The sequence below is a fragment of the Bubalus bubalis genome, chromosome X, assembly GCF_019923935.1.
Source record: "Bubalus bubalis isolate 160015118507 breed Murrah chromosome X, NDDB_SH_1, whole genome shotgun sequence".
In the NCBI taxonomy this organism is placed as follows: Eukaryota; Metazoa; Chordata; class Mammalia; order Artiodactyla; family Bovidae; genus Bubalus; species Bubalus bubalis.
In genome coordinates, this window is record NC_059181.1 from 11677979 (window position 1) to 11693919 (window position 15941).

The following is a 15941-nucleotide window of genomic DNA, read 5'->3' on the forward strand; positions in this document are numbered from 1 at the left end:
GCAAAGCCTTGCCAGAGTCAACTGAAAAGAACGCCTTTTCATCATATACACTTTTTCCCAAGAAGTAAAATGAACTAAATTAATTTATTCACTCAGCACTGTAAATACCAAATGAAGAAACCATAGATGTATAGATGTAAATACTCACTCTGTAATTATAACTAGAGGGCACCAAGAGAAAGAAAAGAGAAATTACCCTAAGTTCAAAGGTTCCCAGATTTACTAAGAAAATTATGAAAGAAAAGAAAAAAGCCCAAGCATCTCATGCAAAGACAGTGAAACAATCAACTCATATGTTACTCGCCAGCACTTTCTGCAAAAGAAATGGCTTTTGATGAAGCTGCTGGGAACTCTGAATGCTGAGCATTTTTCCTATTAAATAAAGTTAGTAATTAATGTAGCAATTAAGAGTGCAGGGGTTGATTTCACCATGTTGAAACTGCGGTAGTGCAGCCAAGGTTGAACACTTCTGTTGAGGTATTTAGTTGTAACCATTGTTTCTTCCTGTCTCAGACTGTTGAGTGCGGCCCTAATTTAGTTTGTAATTGTTCCTTTCTTCCTTTTGAGAGTCTCCATCTGTAAGTTCCCCAAGTGTGTGGGAAGGGGAGGGTGTGCATCTCTTCTCCCCTGCCCACCTGTGTCTTTGGCTGCCGCATCTTCTTAAGACAACCGTGACTGTTGTTGTTGAATATTACAAAACTGGTTCTTGTTCTCGGGCTTACTCCTCTGTTTCCTTGAGTGGGTTCTGGGGTCGAACACACCATCTCTGCTTCTCTTCCTCCTATGCACTGACCATCTCCTGGGGGTGACTCTGGGCCACTCCCCTTGGAGATGCTCTCCCCCAAACCACATGACCCAGCATCAGGCTGACAAGCCCAGGGTTGAGGAGGGAAGGTGGATCTCCATGGCTGAAGGCTAGTCATAGGAAGCCTCTCTGGCTTGGCACTTTCACAGGGCATAAATGAGATGATGTGAAGTCTTTAAGCTATGGCAATGTGTGGAGCCATCAAAAAGAATTCATTTTGTTTTTAGGAAGGTTTTAGTTGATATCTGCATTTAAACCAGGTCTCAACACTTAGTATCTGTTTTGACAAGTGGCTAGAAATGGACAGAACTTCCTCAGTTGGCCTTTTCTGTGTAACAACCCCCCCTAGTATTTAGTGGCTTAAAAATCAGTGGGTGGTTCTTCTGGTCAAGCCCTGCAGGATGATGTAGGGTGGCCTCATTCACACATTGGTGGTTAGCGGGCTCGGGGTCAGAAGAGGGGGACGAGTGGACCCCATGTGTGTCATCAGCCAACAGCCTAGCCCAGCCTAGCCTAGCCCTGCCCCGTGGCTATAAGCCTGGGTAGGCACCATGATCAGCAGAGGTGTAGAAGCTGGAACACATCTGGAGCCCCAGGCTCAGAACAAGTTCACTGTCACTTCTACTACATTCTATTGGCCAAATGAAGTCACAAGGACTTGCTCAGATTCAGGGTGGAAAAATAGATTCTACCTGTCAACAGGCAAAGCTGAAAAGTACTACAGCTCTTTTTTGAAATCTATACAATAACCAAGCTCCTTTATTTGTAATTTAATATGTACTGATATATATATATATATATGAATTTGGCATTCTTCCACTGATAAGGTAACTCTCACTTGCACTCAAATAGACTTTGTAAGTGGGAGATAAGGGGTAGGAATTGTCCATGGCCATGACAATGAATGATCCATGTAACTATCTGTCATGTGAGTCATCTTGTAAAAAGGCTGTGAACAGCTGTCCAGAAGGCAATGTGGTGAGGTGGAAAGAGCACAAACCTTGGAAAAAGACAGATCTGAGTTCAAACTTCATCTCAACTTTTAGCTGGATGGCCTTAGGCAAGTTACTTCACCTCTTTAAGCATCAATTTCCTCAACCATAAAACAAGCATAGTGATACCTGGGTTGTTGTGAGGATTAAATGAGATTATGTATAACAGCCATACATAGTAAAGAGCCATTTCATGCTAGCTTCCTTCCCCGTCCCCTTCATTTAAAGAAATAATAATTTTATTTAGTTAGTTATTGGCTGCACTGGGTCTTCTTTGTGTGTCTGTGTGCTCAGTCGTGTCTGACTCTTTTGCAACCCCATGGAATGTAGCCTGCCAGGCTCCTCTGTTCGTGGGATTCTCCAGGCAAGAATACTGGAGTGGGTTGCCATGCCCTCCTCCAGGGGATCTTCCCGACCCAGGGATGGAACCCGGGTATCCTGCCACTCCTGCATTGCCGGCGGGTTGTTTACCACTAGCGCCACCTGGGAAGCCCTGTTCCCTTCCTTTTTTCTTTTTTTGAAATTCACATGCAGTGGGCATAGTGGCTTCTACTTAGAATCACAGCTGCCAAGTTCCTTTTCCTGCCAGGTACCAAGTTTTCCTTTTCTACATCCTGCATATTTTAGAGAAATGACTTTGATATAGTATTTTTCAACCTGGGATCTTGGCAGTATTTGCAATTATAAGCATACAGCTAACAATTCCAAGACAATTCTTAGTTTTGGTGATGTACATTATGTCACACTCTTGAACTGTGCATAGCTTGGTTTTCTTTATGGTCTGGATATCCTGAGGAATTCTGGAAACTCACCACCAGAAAAGAAGGCTTTGAAGTAATAAAAAGTGGGCAGCAGTGTATGGGAATGGAGTTCTCTCAGAAAGGACCTATTTACAGTGGGGAAGGTTTGCAAACACATCTAGGGGCTCTAAGTGGTGAGCTGGGGCTTTGGGGGCTGGGGAAGGGGGGCAGATGGGGCCAGACCTCTGCTTCTCAGATGCATTCCATGGGGCTCCATTTTGGCTAAATCATCATAAGTCCCACCAAGACAGCACAGAATGATAATGGTTTTATTTATTATTTTATGTGCATTGCCAGGATATGCAAAGCTTTATAGCTTGCCATAAATCGAGAGGGATTATCACAGCTGTTACTTATTTTAACAGGTCACAATACAGTAGTTTGTGCCAGATGGTTTTGAGAATTTTGAGAGAGAAATTTTATACAGGCAGCCATACAGACACTAGCTTGGGTAGTTGGGCCCTGAAATTAATTTACATTTGTTATGATATAAAATGTATATGAATAAACACATAGTTCCTTATGAACAAGCAAGCCATTTTAGAGCAGTGGTGTCTTGTGGAAGTCATGAGATCTGTGAGCAGCGCTGGGCTGGCAGCTGTGATGTGACATTACCAGGAGCCAGGAGGAGTGAGACTCTGCCACACCCACGTGATGCCAGGCACATCCAGCTTGCTTCAGGGAAATATAAACACTGGAGGCCAAACTGGGTTTCTGTCATTGGAGCCCAAGAGAGGAAAGGGGGGAGGCCACCTTAGGGAAACATCTGGGGAGGGTGTGTATGCTGGAGAGTGAAATTGGAATTGGAATTCCTGAGGTCACTAACAAGGTCAGTCTGGGGCAAAAGGGTTTCCCAGACTGGGCAGATCATAGTTCATACTGTTACTATTATTATTTACAAAGATTTATTTATGTATTTGGCTGCCTTGGTCTTAGTTGTGGCATGGAGACTCCAGTTGTGACTTGCAAGCTCGGGCTCAGCAGTTGCATTGTGTGGGCTTAGTTGCTCCACAGCATGTGGGATCTTAGTTCCCCAACCAGGGATCAAACCCATGCCCCCTGCACTGCAAGACAGATTCTTAAGTGCTGGACCACTCGGACGTTCCCCCACCCCAGGTCATATTATTGCCCTTGCAGATGCTGAAGTTTATGTGTAGAGTGGTCGGTTCTAAAGATAAGCAGAAATGGCAAGAAGAAATAAGAAGTGATGATGAGGAATCATTTCAGAAGGTGGTTTTTGTTCCAGGTTTCATAAAACAATAAATTTCCAGAATGAGAGACCAAGAGAAAACCTCTCAGGTCATCTCCACTGTCCTTGTTGTATAGCTGAAGAAACAGACCAAGAGGATCACTTACATTGAGTCATCTTGGTTCTTTCAATTAAAAAATGAACACAGACTGTCAGGGTTTGTGGAGTCTATAGGCCTCTCCCCATATCTCTCCTTGATTTGCTTCCTCCCTACACCAAATATGTCTCCTGCTGCCCAACCTTATGCTGAGGAAGGACTGCCCCCACCCATCGAATAATGTAAGTGTTAGTCACTCAGTCATGTCCAATTCCTTGGGACCCCATGGACTGTAGCCCACCAGGCTTCACTGTCCATGGGATTCTCCAGGCAAAGAATACTGCACTGTGTTGCCCTGCCCTTCTCCAGGGGATCTTCCCAACTCAGGGATCCAACCCAGGTCTCCTGCATGGCAGGTGGATTCTTTACCATCTGAGCCACCAGAGAAGCCCAGGTCTAAAGCATAGCTGGGTTTTCTTGGTAAACTGCTCCAAGATATAAAGATAACGTATCACTTCTGGAACAGGACTAAAGTTTTTTAGCTTTTTCCAATCAATTTTTTCAGCTCCTATAAGATAACAACAAAATAATTAAGCAGGAAAGGCAAGTTTAGAACAGACTTGGGGCATATATTGGATATGATCTATGTATAGAAAATCAGGAAGTAACAGTATTTTGAAAGCTGAATAGACCATGAATGTCAGGGGACAGAATTAGAACCTTTCTTTTAGATTCCCCTGAGATGATGAGTAGAAGCATTAAAGCTTTGAAAATCTGGAGGCTAGATAATACCAAAAGGGCCCACTCTTTCCAGAGATGCTGAGCTTCCAGTAACTTTATCTCTGGAACACAGCACTAAGCCTGAAAGTAAGTGGAAGGTGCTTCCCCGGGCTCCAAATAGTTGTCAGCAAGCCCACGCACCTTGCCACTTAGATTCTTGCTCAGGCCACTAGTAACTCTTAGTGGGCAGCTGTTACCCAGCCATGATGTCTGTTTCCCTCAGCCCACTGTGGCTTCAAGTACAGGGAGGGAGCTAGAAGCAGGTAAGAGAGGAGTGACAGTGGGGAACTAACAACCATCAGGGAAAGAGCTTGGAAATCCAAAAAGGAGTCTTTGAAATGTGTTGCCATAGAGACCGATAATAAGCCTTCCTAATAAAGACCCTAAGTAATCAGCAGAGCATTAAATTGTGTTTTGTATCATCTGATTAAAGAGATAGGAGAGTGACTTGTTCAAGGTAGGCTAATTCTGGTAACCAACCCCCAACATTTCAGTGACTTCATTCTGACGCTGCAGTCTAATGAAGGTTGGCATGCTGTCAGTCACTTGCGTCCCCAGGCTCTTTCCACTTTGGGGTTTCTTTACCCCAGGGTCTCTTAATATGTGTTGGAATGGTCAGGAGCTTTTCTGAGTCTGGCCTGGGACACCAGGCCTTTCCCACCTCCCACTGGCAACACTGAGTTACATGGCTGCACCTCATGGCCAGGGAGGCTGGCTGGAGGAGCAAGACAGGGACAGTCAGTTGAATAACTAACTAGCTAGTTTCTTCCAGGGAAAATATAAAACGTACTCCAAAACAATGAGGGGCTTCAGTGAACTGCTTTTGGTCGGATCAACTTGAATTGAATGGATGATCACTGATAATTGAATGAATGGACTTTTCCTGGGAATACCATTCCTACATTTCCTGGGAATACCAGTTAAAGGGAACAGTCCTGTCCTGAGTCATGTCATAGATTCAGAGGCCGGCAAACTGTGGCTCTCAGGCCAAATCCCACCCCCTGTCTGTTTTGTGCATAAAGTTTTATTGGAACTCAGCCCCCTTCATTTATTTATGCCTTTTGAGCTATAACAGTATTAGGCATCCTGTTTGCCTTTTACAAGGAAACCAAGGTTCAGAAAAGTCAAATGATTTTCTAAAGGCCATACTGCTAAGAGTGGAAAAGCTCAGATTCCAACTCAGGTCTTTCTGGGACCAAAGTCCAGGGTTGGTTTGTTTGCTTGCTTGCTTGCGCGCGCTCTCTCTCTCTCTCTACCACAGGACTTGCCAAAACCGTATCCAAATGTAAGTGAGCTAGTTATATCATTATTTTCATTGTCACTGTTAACAACAACCTCATTGCTGTAAAGATGAATGCAAAGGGTGGATGGCCATTTTCATCACTTTACGGAGCTCTGCGGGCCTCACTGCTGAGGCTCTCCTTTGGTAGAGCAGCCCTGAAAAGCTGGAGCAAGACAGTCCATCTCCTTGGGATGTGTGATTAGTGACTTGGCCACCAGTTCCCTCTGATCTTGCCAGGGATTGCTGTAGAGGGTGGCCATTTTGCTCACTGGAACATAAATTCTCATTTCAAAGCCCAAGAGGTTTGAGTCCGCACATGGCAGGGCTTCCCGTGGCCTGGTAGAGTCTGTCCCAGAGCTCTCAGTGTGCTTTTAACAAGCTCCCGGGTGCCTCTGGTCCTTTGACAGCAAGTCTAAGGGAAAGACTCCTTTTTTTTCTTTTTTCAGCAGCAGTTCCACACCCGCTGTGGCCACTCCACCAGGCTCCCCCAAAGCCAAGGGAGTGGTGGGCTCTGCTCCCACTGACTCCTCAGGGATGTCTGGCATTCTCCATCATGCCACCTTTGTGAAACCCTGTGGTCCCCTGGTGTCCAGGAGAGGCCATCCCTCCTTTCCTGGTCTGCTTCTCTGTCTCATCTCCCTGGTGGGATCTTTTCCTTTGTCAATCTACCCCTTGAACTTTGGGGCTCACGACTCTTCTCGGCCTCACTTGGAGTGACCGCGCCACCTCCTCCCACCTCATCCTTCCTGACCTCGCCTCGCTCTGTCTTCCGGAGGGGACTCCAGCCTGTGCTGCAGGCTGGCAGCCCTTGGAAGAGGTTGGTGTGAGTGGGGTCAGAGGAGAGCAGCCAGCCTGGACTAACTTGGCTTCCACGTGATCTTTTGTGTGATCACAATCGTAATTCATAATAATGCCAATTAGGAAATACTCTCTACCAGGGCTTGTGGCAACCCTGTGATTTCTTGTGACCTTGGCAAGTCGAGTGTTTCACCACAATTTGTGAATTATGGAGGGGTCAGGGGCCTCATGGACACAGGACTGCTCTTGTGTGCAATCTGCCCAGGACCTCGGTCTCCCTATTTGAAAACAGATAGCCTGGTCAAAACAGGGACAAGTTTTCCCTAAATGGGTTTCCAAGGCTTCAAGACAAAGTACCAGAAACTGCCTCCCACAAGGCATATTTTGGATAATTTCATTCACTGCTTTTCCCCTGGTTATATATTAGGGATATATCCCATAAGTGTTGTGTTTTTAGTGGCCCTAAATGGCTTTCTGTCTTCTGGATGTGGTGGTTATATATAGAATCTGCCAGCCTAAGGCATGGGCACACAGTGCTGTGGTTTTTAACCCTGGTTTTTTCTCAGAGCTGGTTTAGTAAATCACCCATCCCTGGAGATGAGCCCGTCGCCGGGAAGGCATTATCTTTGCAGTGTTTTGGAGCCTGGGCAGGCTGAGTTGTGTCCAGGCTGCGAGGTTTCGCCAATGAAAGGGGGGAGGGGAGGCAATGTTACAATATTCAGCCGCTCTAATCCTGTTACGCACGCGGGCACATGCTCCGCGCCAGTCTCCAGCCTCCCTCTTGCCCCGGCTGGAGGAGTTGGCACGGTCGGCGTCTCTGATTCCTCTGCTGTTGGCTCGAGACCAGGGAGCGGGGAGGTGAGAAGGGAACCACGGGGGTGCGGTGCTGAGCAGCCGTGGTCGGTCCAGCCTGTTGGTGATGAGCCGAGCCCGCCGCCTCTCTGGGCATGGGTAACGCGCAGCGCCAGCGGTCGTGCTACCGGAGAAAGAAACGCACAGGTACCAGAAATCCGGATCCAGGATCCTCTGCAGCCCCCGGCTCGTCTAAGCGCGCAGGGCCCGCTTTGTGGCCAGCTCTGGTGCGCCACCGAGTTTGGGGCTGGGGTCTGAGTCCTGCAGCTCACTGCGGCTGGCAGCAGGGGACGGATTATTTTTAGCAGGTTCCCTTTAGCCCAGTGGAGCCAGGAGATGTTCACAGAGCCGGGCGGCTGTCTGCAGAGCGTTGGTGCAACCGTGCCTGCTGCCCGGGAGGTTTGGCTGCCGCAGTCCCCTCCATTCACTGGGCTGTAAATCGAAGCTGTCTACACTGGCAAGGCGCTCGATCCCAGCGTGGCCCTGGGGCTACGTCCCGCCCAGGTCTCCTGGCACCTGATTTCCCAGTGGTCAATTAGGTGTCTCTGCCTGCAGCATTGAAGCAGTGGAGGGGCCAATGCCCTGGCTTTGATGGAGCGCGCCGTGCGCAGAGACCTCCCCAGTCGACTTCCTCATCAGAAGGCAGCATCCATTCATAATTCTCTCTCAGCCTGTGGACCGAGTTTGGCTGGAGCTGAGCATGGACTCCGGCGATCTCCCTTTTTGCATCTGAAGCAGAAACTAAGATAAAAGGGAGAAGGAAGGGGGAATGCGGTCCTAACGCAACAAGGTGCTGGAAAGCCCCCCGGGAGGCCTCTCCTTTGCAGGGAGAGGGAGAAGAGGCAGATCGCGAGCCCAGCGCCTCAGCCAGCTGCTGCTTCGCTGCGGAGCCGGCACGCATGCCTACCTCACCTGACGGCCGCATTCCCGGGGAGCCGGCGCGGGGCCCGGCGGCGCGCCCAGGGCGCACGGGCGGTAGGATCTCTGCACCGGGGGAAAGAAGCGCGGGCGGGCTTCCCAGGGCCGAGCCCGAGCCTGAGCGGGCACCCGGGGAGGCCAGCCTCGGCCCGGAGCCCCACCGCAACCCCCCGGGATGTTCCGGTGTGTGTGAGATGGGACCGGCGTGGGGGGGGGGGGGCAGGTGACATCATTTTTAACTAATTTTTCACACCTCTGGGTGGTGGGTAAACTTGGGGAGTGGAGGAAGCAGGAGCCGCAGCCCCGCCGCACGCACGCTAGCATGAGACGAAATACCCTCAGCCAAGGTCCAAGAGCCGGGTCCCCTTGGCAGAGCAGAGTGAGGGGGAGCCGGCGGTCAAGGTGGACCGCGCATAGCTCTGAGGGATGAGGGGAGCCACTCTGGCTTTGGGGGAGGTGGCTTTTTTTTTTTTTTTAAAGCATATTGCAGCTGCAGCTTTGAAGTTTGCCGCCTCCTCCCCACCCCCATCCTGGGTTTTGGGGCGGGGCAGCACTCTTCCACGCGGCTGCCCAGGCCTCTTCTAGCTTGGGTGCAGGGACTGCAGGGGCTGGTGGCGACAGGGACTCGAAGGCACTGGAAGTGGGAGGGCACCCCGAGGCTCGGCCTTCTGGAAGCTCTAGGGGCTGGAGAGAAGTTGGGGGCACCTCTTGGTGCCTCTTCCTGTTTTCCTGCCCTGTTGCTGGGTGTTGGGTAACATTTTGCCTGTGCAGAGGTCTCCCTGTCACAGAGCTGGCTGTGATGCTGTAAGGCAAGTGGACTGTTAGGATGAGCTGGACGAGGGAGGCGACCGAGCTGCAGCTTTTGCTTTTGTGGCAGTGTTAACCCCATCAAGCCAGCTCCCTTGGTACACCTGTCCACCTGGGTCACTGTCTGGGGGGGCGTGAGTCTGGCTTCTGATTGACTAGTCCCACCGGCCAGCGGGCCAAAGCAGGATTTGCCCAGGGCCTGCCAGGCCAGGGATGGGTGGACAGTAGAAGAGCGAAGCCCCCCACCCCCACCCCCGGTACCCCCTCAGGGGAAGGTTAAGCAGGCCCACCATGATGGTGCCCGGCGTTGTGGCCACCGTGTGCTCAGCTCCTGACTTTGGGAGCTCTTGTTTTATGAGGTTTTTATTCTCCAGTTTCGTGCCTCCTGGTCCCCAGTTTGTTTTTGACAGCTGCTTGTGAGCAAGGCAAAGATAACAGCATCTAAAAATAGCCTTGTGCGGCTGGAGATGCAGCTTAGCTGGACCCCACCATCACAAGGATGGGGTCTCCCTTCCCGGATATGTGAGAGTGAGCCCCGCTGGGCCCCCAGGAAGCCTGAGGCCAGGTCCACACAGCTTTCAGAGGCAATGCTGCCTCCAGTCTCCGGACAGGGTGGGGATGCTAGGGCGCTGGTCTGGGTGAGAGAGCAGCTGCCTGTCCACCCCTCTTTGAGGGCCAGAGCTACTGGGCTGCAAGATTGGGGGAAGGGATCCCAGACAGGGACCCCTCCGCAGCCCCCAGCCGTGGTATTCTGCAGCTTTACATTCTCTGGGAGTTCTGCTTAGCCATCCATGTGGGGCTTCCTCCTCTGTGCTTCAGGGGCTAGCAGGCCACACCCCCCCAGAGGCATTTGTCCGGGAATATAGAGGGACCAAAGGGTCCAGGTGGTACTTAAATCATGCCAGCTCCCTGGGTGCAGATGGTAGCTGGGGTGCCACTCTTTCTTGTCCAGATGTAAATCTCTGGACAGTTGAGTGAGGAACCTCTTCTTGGTAACTGCAGGGAACCTGGTCTGTCTGAGAGGGGCAGCCTCAGCTAATGGGGAAGGTACCACATGGAAGGGAGGAGACAGGAAGGGACTGAGGACTTCAGTGATGCTAGTGGATGGCAGGAAGCTGCGGTCTCCTCCTGGATTCCTGGTTCCCTTGAGCCTGCCAGGGCTCTCCTGTTATTTATTTCCATAAACCTTCATTTTCCTCATGTTTGCCTTTCCTTTAGTGGCAAAGATAGCAAAGTCCAGCGTGAAGAAAAAAAAGAGACCCCATCTGTTCTTGATCTGATTGAATCATAGGATTTTTTTTTTTCATTTTGGCAAAAATGCGCTGGTAACTGCTGAAAAAATGTAAATGCCTAACCTTTTAACACTGAAAGAAATAAACTAGAGTGTATGGGAATTTAGGAGGGAAGGTGCACATTCCCACCATCAGTTCCCTATTCAAGATAGAACCTACTGGGTGAGTCTCTCTTCCTTTTCAAAGTGCACTTTGATTTTTAAGTTATACATTTATTTTCCTTGGACTTCCCTGGTGGCTCAGATGGAAAAGAATCTGCCTGCAATGTGGGAAACCTGGGTTCAATCCCTGGGTCGGGAAGATCACCTGGAGGAAGTCATGGCAACCCACTCCAGAATTCTTGCCTGTAGAATCCCATGGACAGAGGAAATCAGGACCATATTAAGATAGCATTTGATTGGGGGAAGGAAGAGATTAGGAAACCAAATACCTCTGATAAATCCTCTAATCATTCCTGATTAGTCTTCTAGTAGAGGCCTCTATGAGGTCACACAGAGTCAGACATGACTGAAGCAACTTAGCAGCAGCAGCAGAGGCCTCAGAATATTTGCTGGTTCATCTTAGAAATGTCCCTCACCTTGATGTTCCCTACAGAAGATGCAAGATTACTGATGATTCCATTTAGCCCAAAGGCCCAGTGCAACAGTAGCTAACTCTTTGGTCCCCTTAGAAGAGCAGATGGGAAGACCATGAGCTGGGATGCAGAAGTCTTTCCTAAAGACTCACTGACTTGGCTCTGCCTGTAGCAAATAAGATGTCAATGATCTGTTATACCAAAACAGAAAGGTGCTGCTTCCTCTTGAAGTTCAGAACCTGGATCAGCAGTTAACTGGAGACTCACACTGAGTGCATTGGTTAAGGAATACCATAACAAATAAGTCCCAGATCTCAGGATTTTAACACAATGCAGTTTTTTTCTTTATCATAAAAAGTGCAATCAACTTTTAGCTTGTGATGACAAGGAACCTGGTCTCATGCCCTCTTGCAGCTCTGCTATCCCCTAAGGCCTCGGAGTCCCTCCTGAGTTTCTTTGCATCTAGCCAACAGAAGGGGAAAGAGCACTGGGGATTGGAAGTAGCACATCTCATCCCCATCCCCATTCCACTGGCTAGAAGTCAATCACATGACCACAGAAAACTGCAAGGGAGGCTGGGAAATGTAGTCTGTGCCAGGAAGATGCCCCTGTTTTGGTCTCCTTTAGATCAGAGAAGGCAATGGCAACCCACTCCAGTACTCTTGCCTGGAAAATCCCATGGACGGAGGAGCCTGGTAGGCTGCAGTCCATAGGATCGCTATGAGTCGGACACGACTGAGAGACTTCTCTTTCAATTTTCACTTTCATGCACTGGAGAAGGAAATGGCAACCCACTCCAGTGTTCTTGCCTGGAGAATCCCAGGGACGGGAGAGCCTGGTGGGCTGCCATCTATCGAGTTGCACAGAGTTGGACACGACTGAAGAGACTTAGCAGCAGCAGCAGCAGGATTGGATTTGGCTTTGGCTCTGGGCAGGTCGTGTAGCCAAATACATATCTCTCTCTTTAAATGGTGGTAATTCCACATGCCCTTTCCTGTTTCACAGGATTTGGAAAGGTGTTGAGACATAACAGACTTCTGGAGGGACCGTCTGGTCATTGTCATTATTCCCCATGTTATAGATCACTTGCCCAGTGTGATACAGCTAGTTTATGGCAGAGCTGCAGTTAGAACCTAGGTCTCCTTCTCTTAGCTCTGTGTTCCTTCTGCCATGTGCTGATCACTCTGCCCTCTTAGGAAAACAGTTACATAGGGTAGAGTTTCAGAAAGCTGATATACAGTCCCCTAGATAGCCTTCATCTTGTATAATCACTAGAAACAGCCATTCATATTACCTAAAATCGGTGTGAGATTTTCCCCCCCAGTTGTTACTGTAGAACCAGTTAGAGTTAGTCTCAGAAGAGCCAGGCACTGGTCTATGCCCGGTATATAGATGAACTCACTTAATCCTCATAAGAACCCTGTGAGGGAGGGATTATTATCATACCAACTTTATAGATAAGGATGCTGTGGTACAGAGAAGTTAAGTAACTTGTGCAGGGTTTTACAGGTAACACGTGACAGATCTGGGATTTGATCCCAGGTGACGTGGCTCCAGAATCCAATCCTGGACCATCTGGCTACACTCCGTCTCTGCTCTGGTGGGCTCCAGGTTCTGGCCTTCTGTGATGTGTACAGTCAACACAGACCCTGATACTCAGGATGTAATATTTTGAGTTTCTTCTCTTAGTGAGTGATCTTGGAGGTCCATGACAGGGAGTCATTTGTAAATGGACTGAAGCATGAATTTGAGCCCCCAGCATATGAAAATGATACACAGGATTAAGCCATGTAGCTAGTGAGACAGCCCCAGTTCCTCACCTCCAGCTCTGACAGTCCAGTGAAGCTTTTTTTTTTTTTCCTCCTTTTAAAATTTTCGGTCTACTCATCCCTGGATAGGTAGTATCTACTATGAAGTCATAAAAAATGTTTCTTCCTTGTGAGAAGTGGCCATCAAATGAGGAAGGGCTCTTCAGTCCAATCTGAAAAGGCAGTTGACTCGAGAGGGGAGGGGCAAGGCCAGCATAGCCATTTGACTCTTGAGGTAATTGCTAGTTGTGATTATGTTGTCTATCTACTGTTCTGTAGAAATCCACTCCAAAACTCACGGGCCTAAGAAACAACTGCCGATCTGTTGGTTCAAGATTCTGCGGGGTCGGGTAAGCTCCCAGGGCAGTTCTTCCACTAGTCTTACTGGTGGTATATGCTCTGAGGGCTCAGCTCTGCTTCTGTCTCTGTGTAGTCTCAGGGCCAGTCTAAGTGCCCTTGCCAGCAGGGTATGGACATCTTACCTAGTGACTTGGGGTCCCCAAAAGCACAAAGGCAGAAGCTTCCAAGCCTTCTCAAGGCTGAGCCTGTGACTTATTTTGCCAACAGGCCGTGAATCCTGGAGGGGCGGAGACAGACTACCACAGTGGTGAACTCTGAAGGCTCTGTATTTACAAATTTGAGCATTCCCAGAGGTCTCAGGAGAAGCTGACTGTACATTAAGATGTAGGTTAAAGATATCTATTCCTTGTACTCTAGTGGACAAAGATGGCTACACGTGCCTGGGTCTTTCTCCATCCCAAAGTCAGGACCCGTTTATGACCATGAAAGCACTGAGGCTGCGGATGTAAGTGCCCAAAAGGAAAGGGGACTGAAGTATGTGACTTCTGTTCTCTTGCCCTTCCCAGACAGCATCTCACAGGTATTGATTATTTTTTACAAAGTATCAGTACCCACCCTCAAATAAGAAGCATACCAGTTGGATCAGGGCACAAAAGTCCCTCTGACGTCCACCTCCTCTTTCCCAGCTAGACACACATTCTGAGATGACTGAGCACGCACACCGGAAGCACCTGGCTGCCTCAGGAAGGACAGCTGCTCTCCCGCAGAAATGGGCTCATGGGTTCAGTGTTGTCGGGCTTCCATTTCGGATCATCCTCCCCAGGCCCTTGCATCACTCCAGCCAGTGGAGGTGCAGCAGCTACTTCGCTGCACCCACACAGCCCCTTCCTCCTCAGGATTCGAGCACTCATACCCCAGCGCTGGGCACGGCCGGCTGATGGCTCACAGCCCAGCCCCTCTTTGGGAACTGTCCTTGAAGAGAGCGGCCTCGCCCAAGGTCACACCCCTTACCTTCCCAGGTCAGCGCACACCAGCGACTGGCCACACTGCCTCCATTGAGGACAGTTCTGTGCAGCCACCCCAACTCCAGAGCTCGCCCAGGAGGCTGGCTGGCCCTTCGTTGTGACGGGGATCAGCCGAGCACCAGAGAAGCTTCTCTCTGCCCTATCCTGCTCAGTTCCCTCCCTCACCCCAAGAGCTTTTCCTACTAAGCTTCCCACACTCCAGTGCCTATGTGACTCCAGAGCCTGCTCTCTGGAAACCTGACCCAAGATAGGTGGCTTGGAGACTGGGTTACCCCCTGCTGAGGATTGGGCCACTGTGCGCACACACAGAAGCAGGCCACACAGCATGGGCCGTCCCCAGACTCTTCCAGTTGGGCAGAGATGACAAGTGCTGAAGCAGAAATGTGAGAAAAAGAGCAAACAGGAAGTGACGGAGTCCTAAGTCAGTCTGATGCCTCAGTGATTTTTTCCCCTCCTTGCCCTACCCCTCACAACTTCCCCCAAAGTTATTTTTTAGGGGATGGGTGATTCATGACATTGATTATATGGTTAACAATTGTGCCTGAGCACTCTCCCACCTGATTATTTCTTCCTTTGGGCATGGCACTTGCAATCAAAATTTATCTTTCAAATTAAGGCTATAATTATATTTTGATAAAGATCTGGCAATTCAATGAGAATGAAATTTTGAGGGTTGCCAGGATACGGATGACTCTGGGTTATAGAGAAGGGTTTGCATGCAGAATACTAATAGGTGGTTCAGCACTCTTATCTAGACCTTTCCAATAGCGTCTGATAATGCAGGCCCATCAAGCACTGTGTCTCTGCTATTATTCTAGCAGGATAAAAGCGATGAAAGATATAAGCAGGGTTTTATGAATGAAAAGGTGATTCATCAGATGTCTTTTGGTCTATCGCACTAGAGTTAAGAAATAGAGTAGTAATTATGTGGTGTTACCTCAAAATATAGGAGACAAAAGCTTTCTCTTATTTCCTTGCCTCCTCTTTTATTGTAAATAAAAGCAAGCTGTCTTAGATATTGGGTTATTGTTACATGTTAGGAGTAGGGACCTGCATTTGCAGTGGTGTTGACTCACAGGAAAATGGAAACAGTGGAATTATGTATGTGTTGTATTCTAATTTTCCTGTAATTCCCTTTTACACTGTGATTATTACTCACTCATTGGTTCAACAAATGTAGAGTCCCAAGTATTGTGCAGGACCTGCTGAGGGACCTAAGAAAGTTTAAAATGCATAACTGCATATGAAAATAATAAATAACAGGACATTACAGTAGTACCCAACATGGCTCTTGGGGGTGGCAGCAGGGGTAATTTTAAAATTGAGATATAATTTAACAGACAATTAAGTTGCATACACATCTTAGTGTTGAGTTTAGTGACTCTGACACATACATTTGTGCAACCAAAGTAACAAATAGTAATTACCATCACTCCCCAAATTTTAGTATCCCTTTCCAGTCAATCTTCCACCCCCTTTGTCAACCATTATTCTGATTTCTGTCCCATAGATTAGATTTGCCTCTTCAAGAGTACATATAAATTGAACCATATAGTATTATGCTTTAAAAATGCCTGGCCTCTTTCATTCAGCATAATATTTCTGAAATTTACTCATGTTGT

At 48.6% G+C, this 15941-nt stretch overlaps 1 protein-coding gene across 37 annotated transcripts in view; it reads left to right on the plus strand.

Annotated features, from left to right (window-relative positions):
- The window catches only part of NHS (NHS actin remodeling regulator), a 501937-nt gene that overhangs the window by 405077 nt on the left and 80919 nt on the right, over nt 1-15941 (plus strand). Inside the window, exon 1 of one of the 37 annotated variants that reach the window (XM_025276544.3) lies at nt 6809-8696. The exons of the other annotated variants lie outside the window; for them this stretch is intronic. Within the exon in view, the coding sequence (XP_025132329.1) occupies nt 8495-8696 (202 nt within the window). The 5' untranslated portion in view covers nt 6809-8494. Of the gene's footprint in view, nt 1-6808; nt 8697-15941 lie in introns of those variants that run through there. 37 annotated transcript variants of the gene reach the window in all.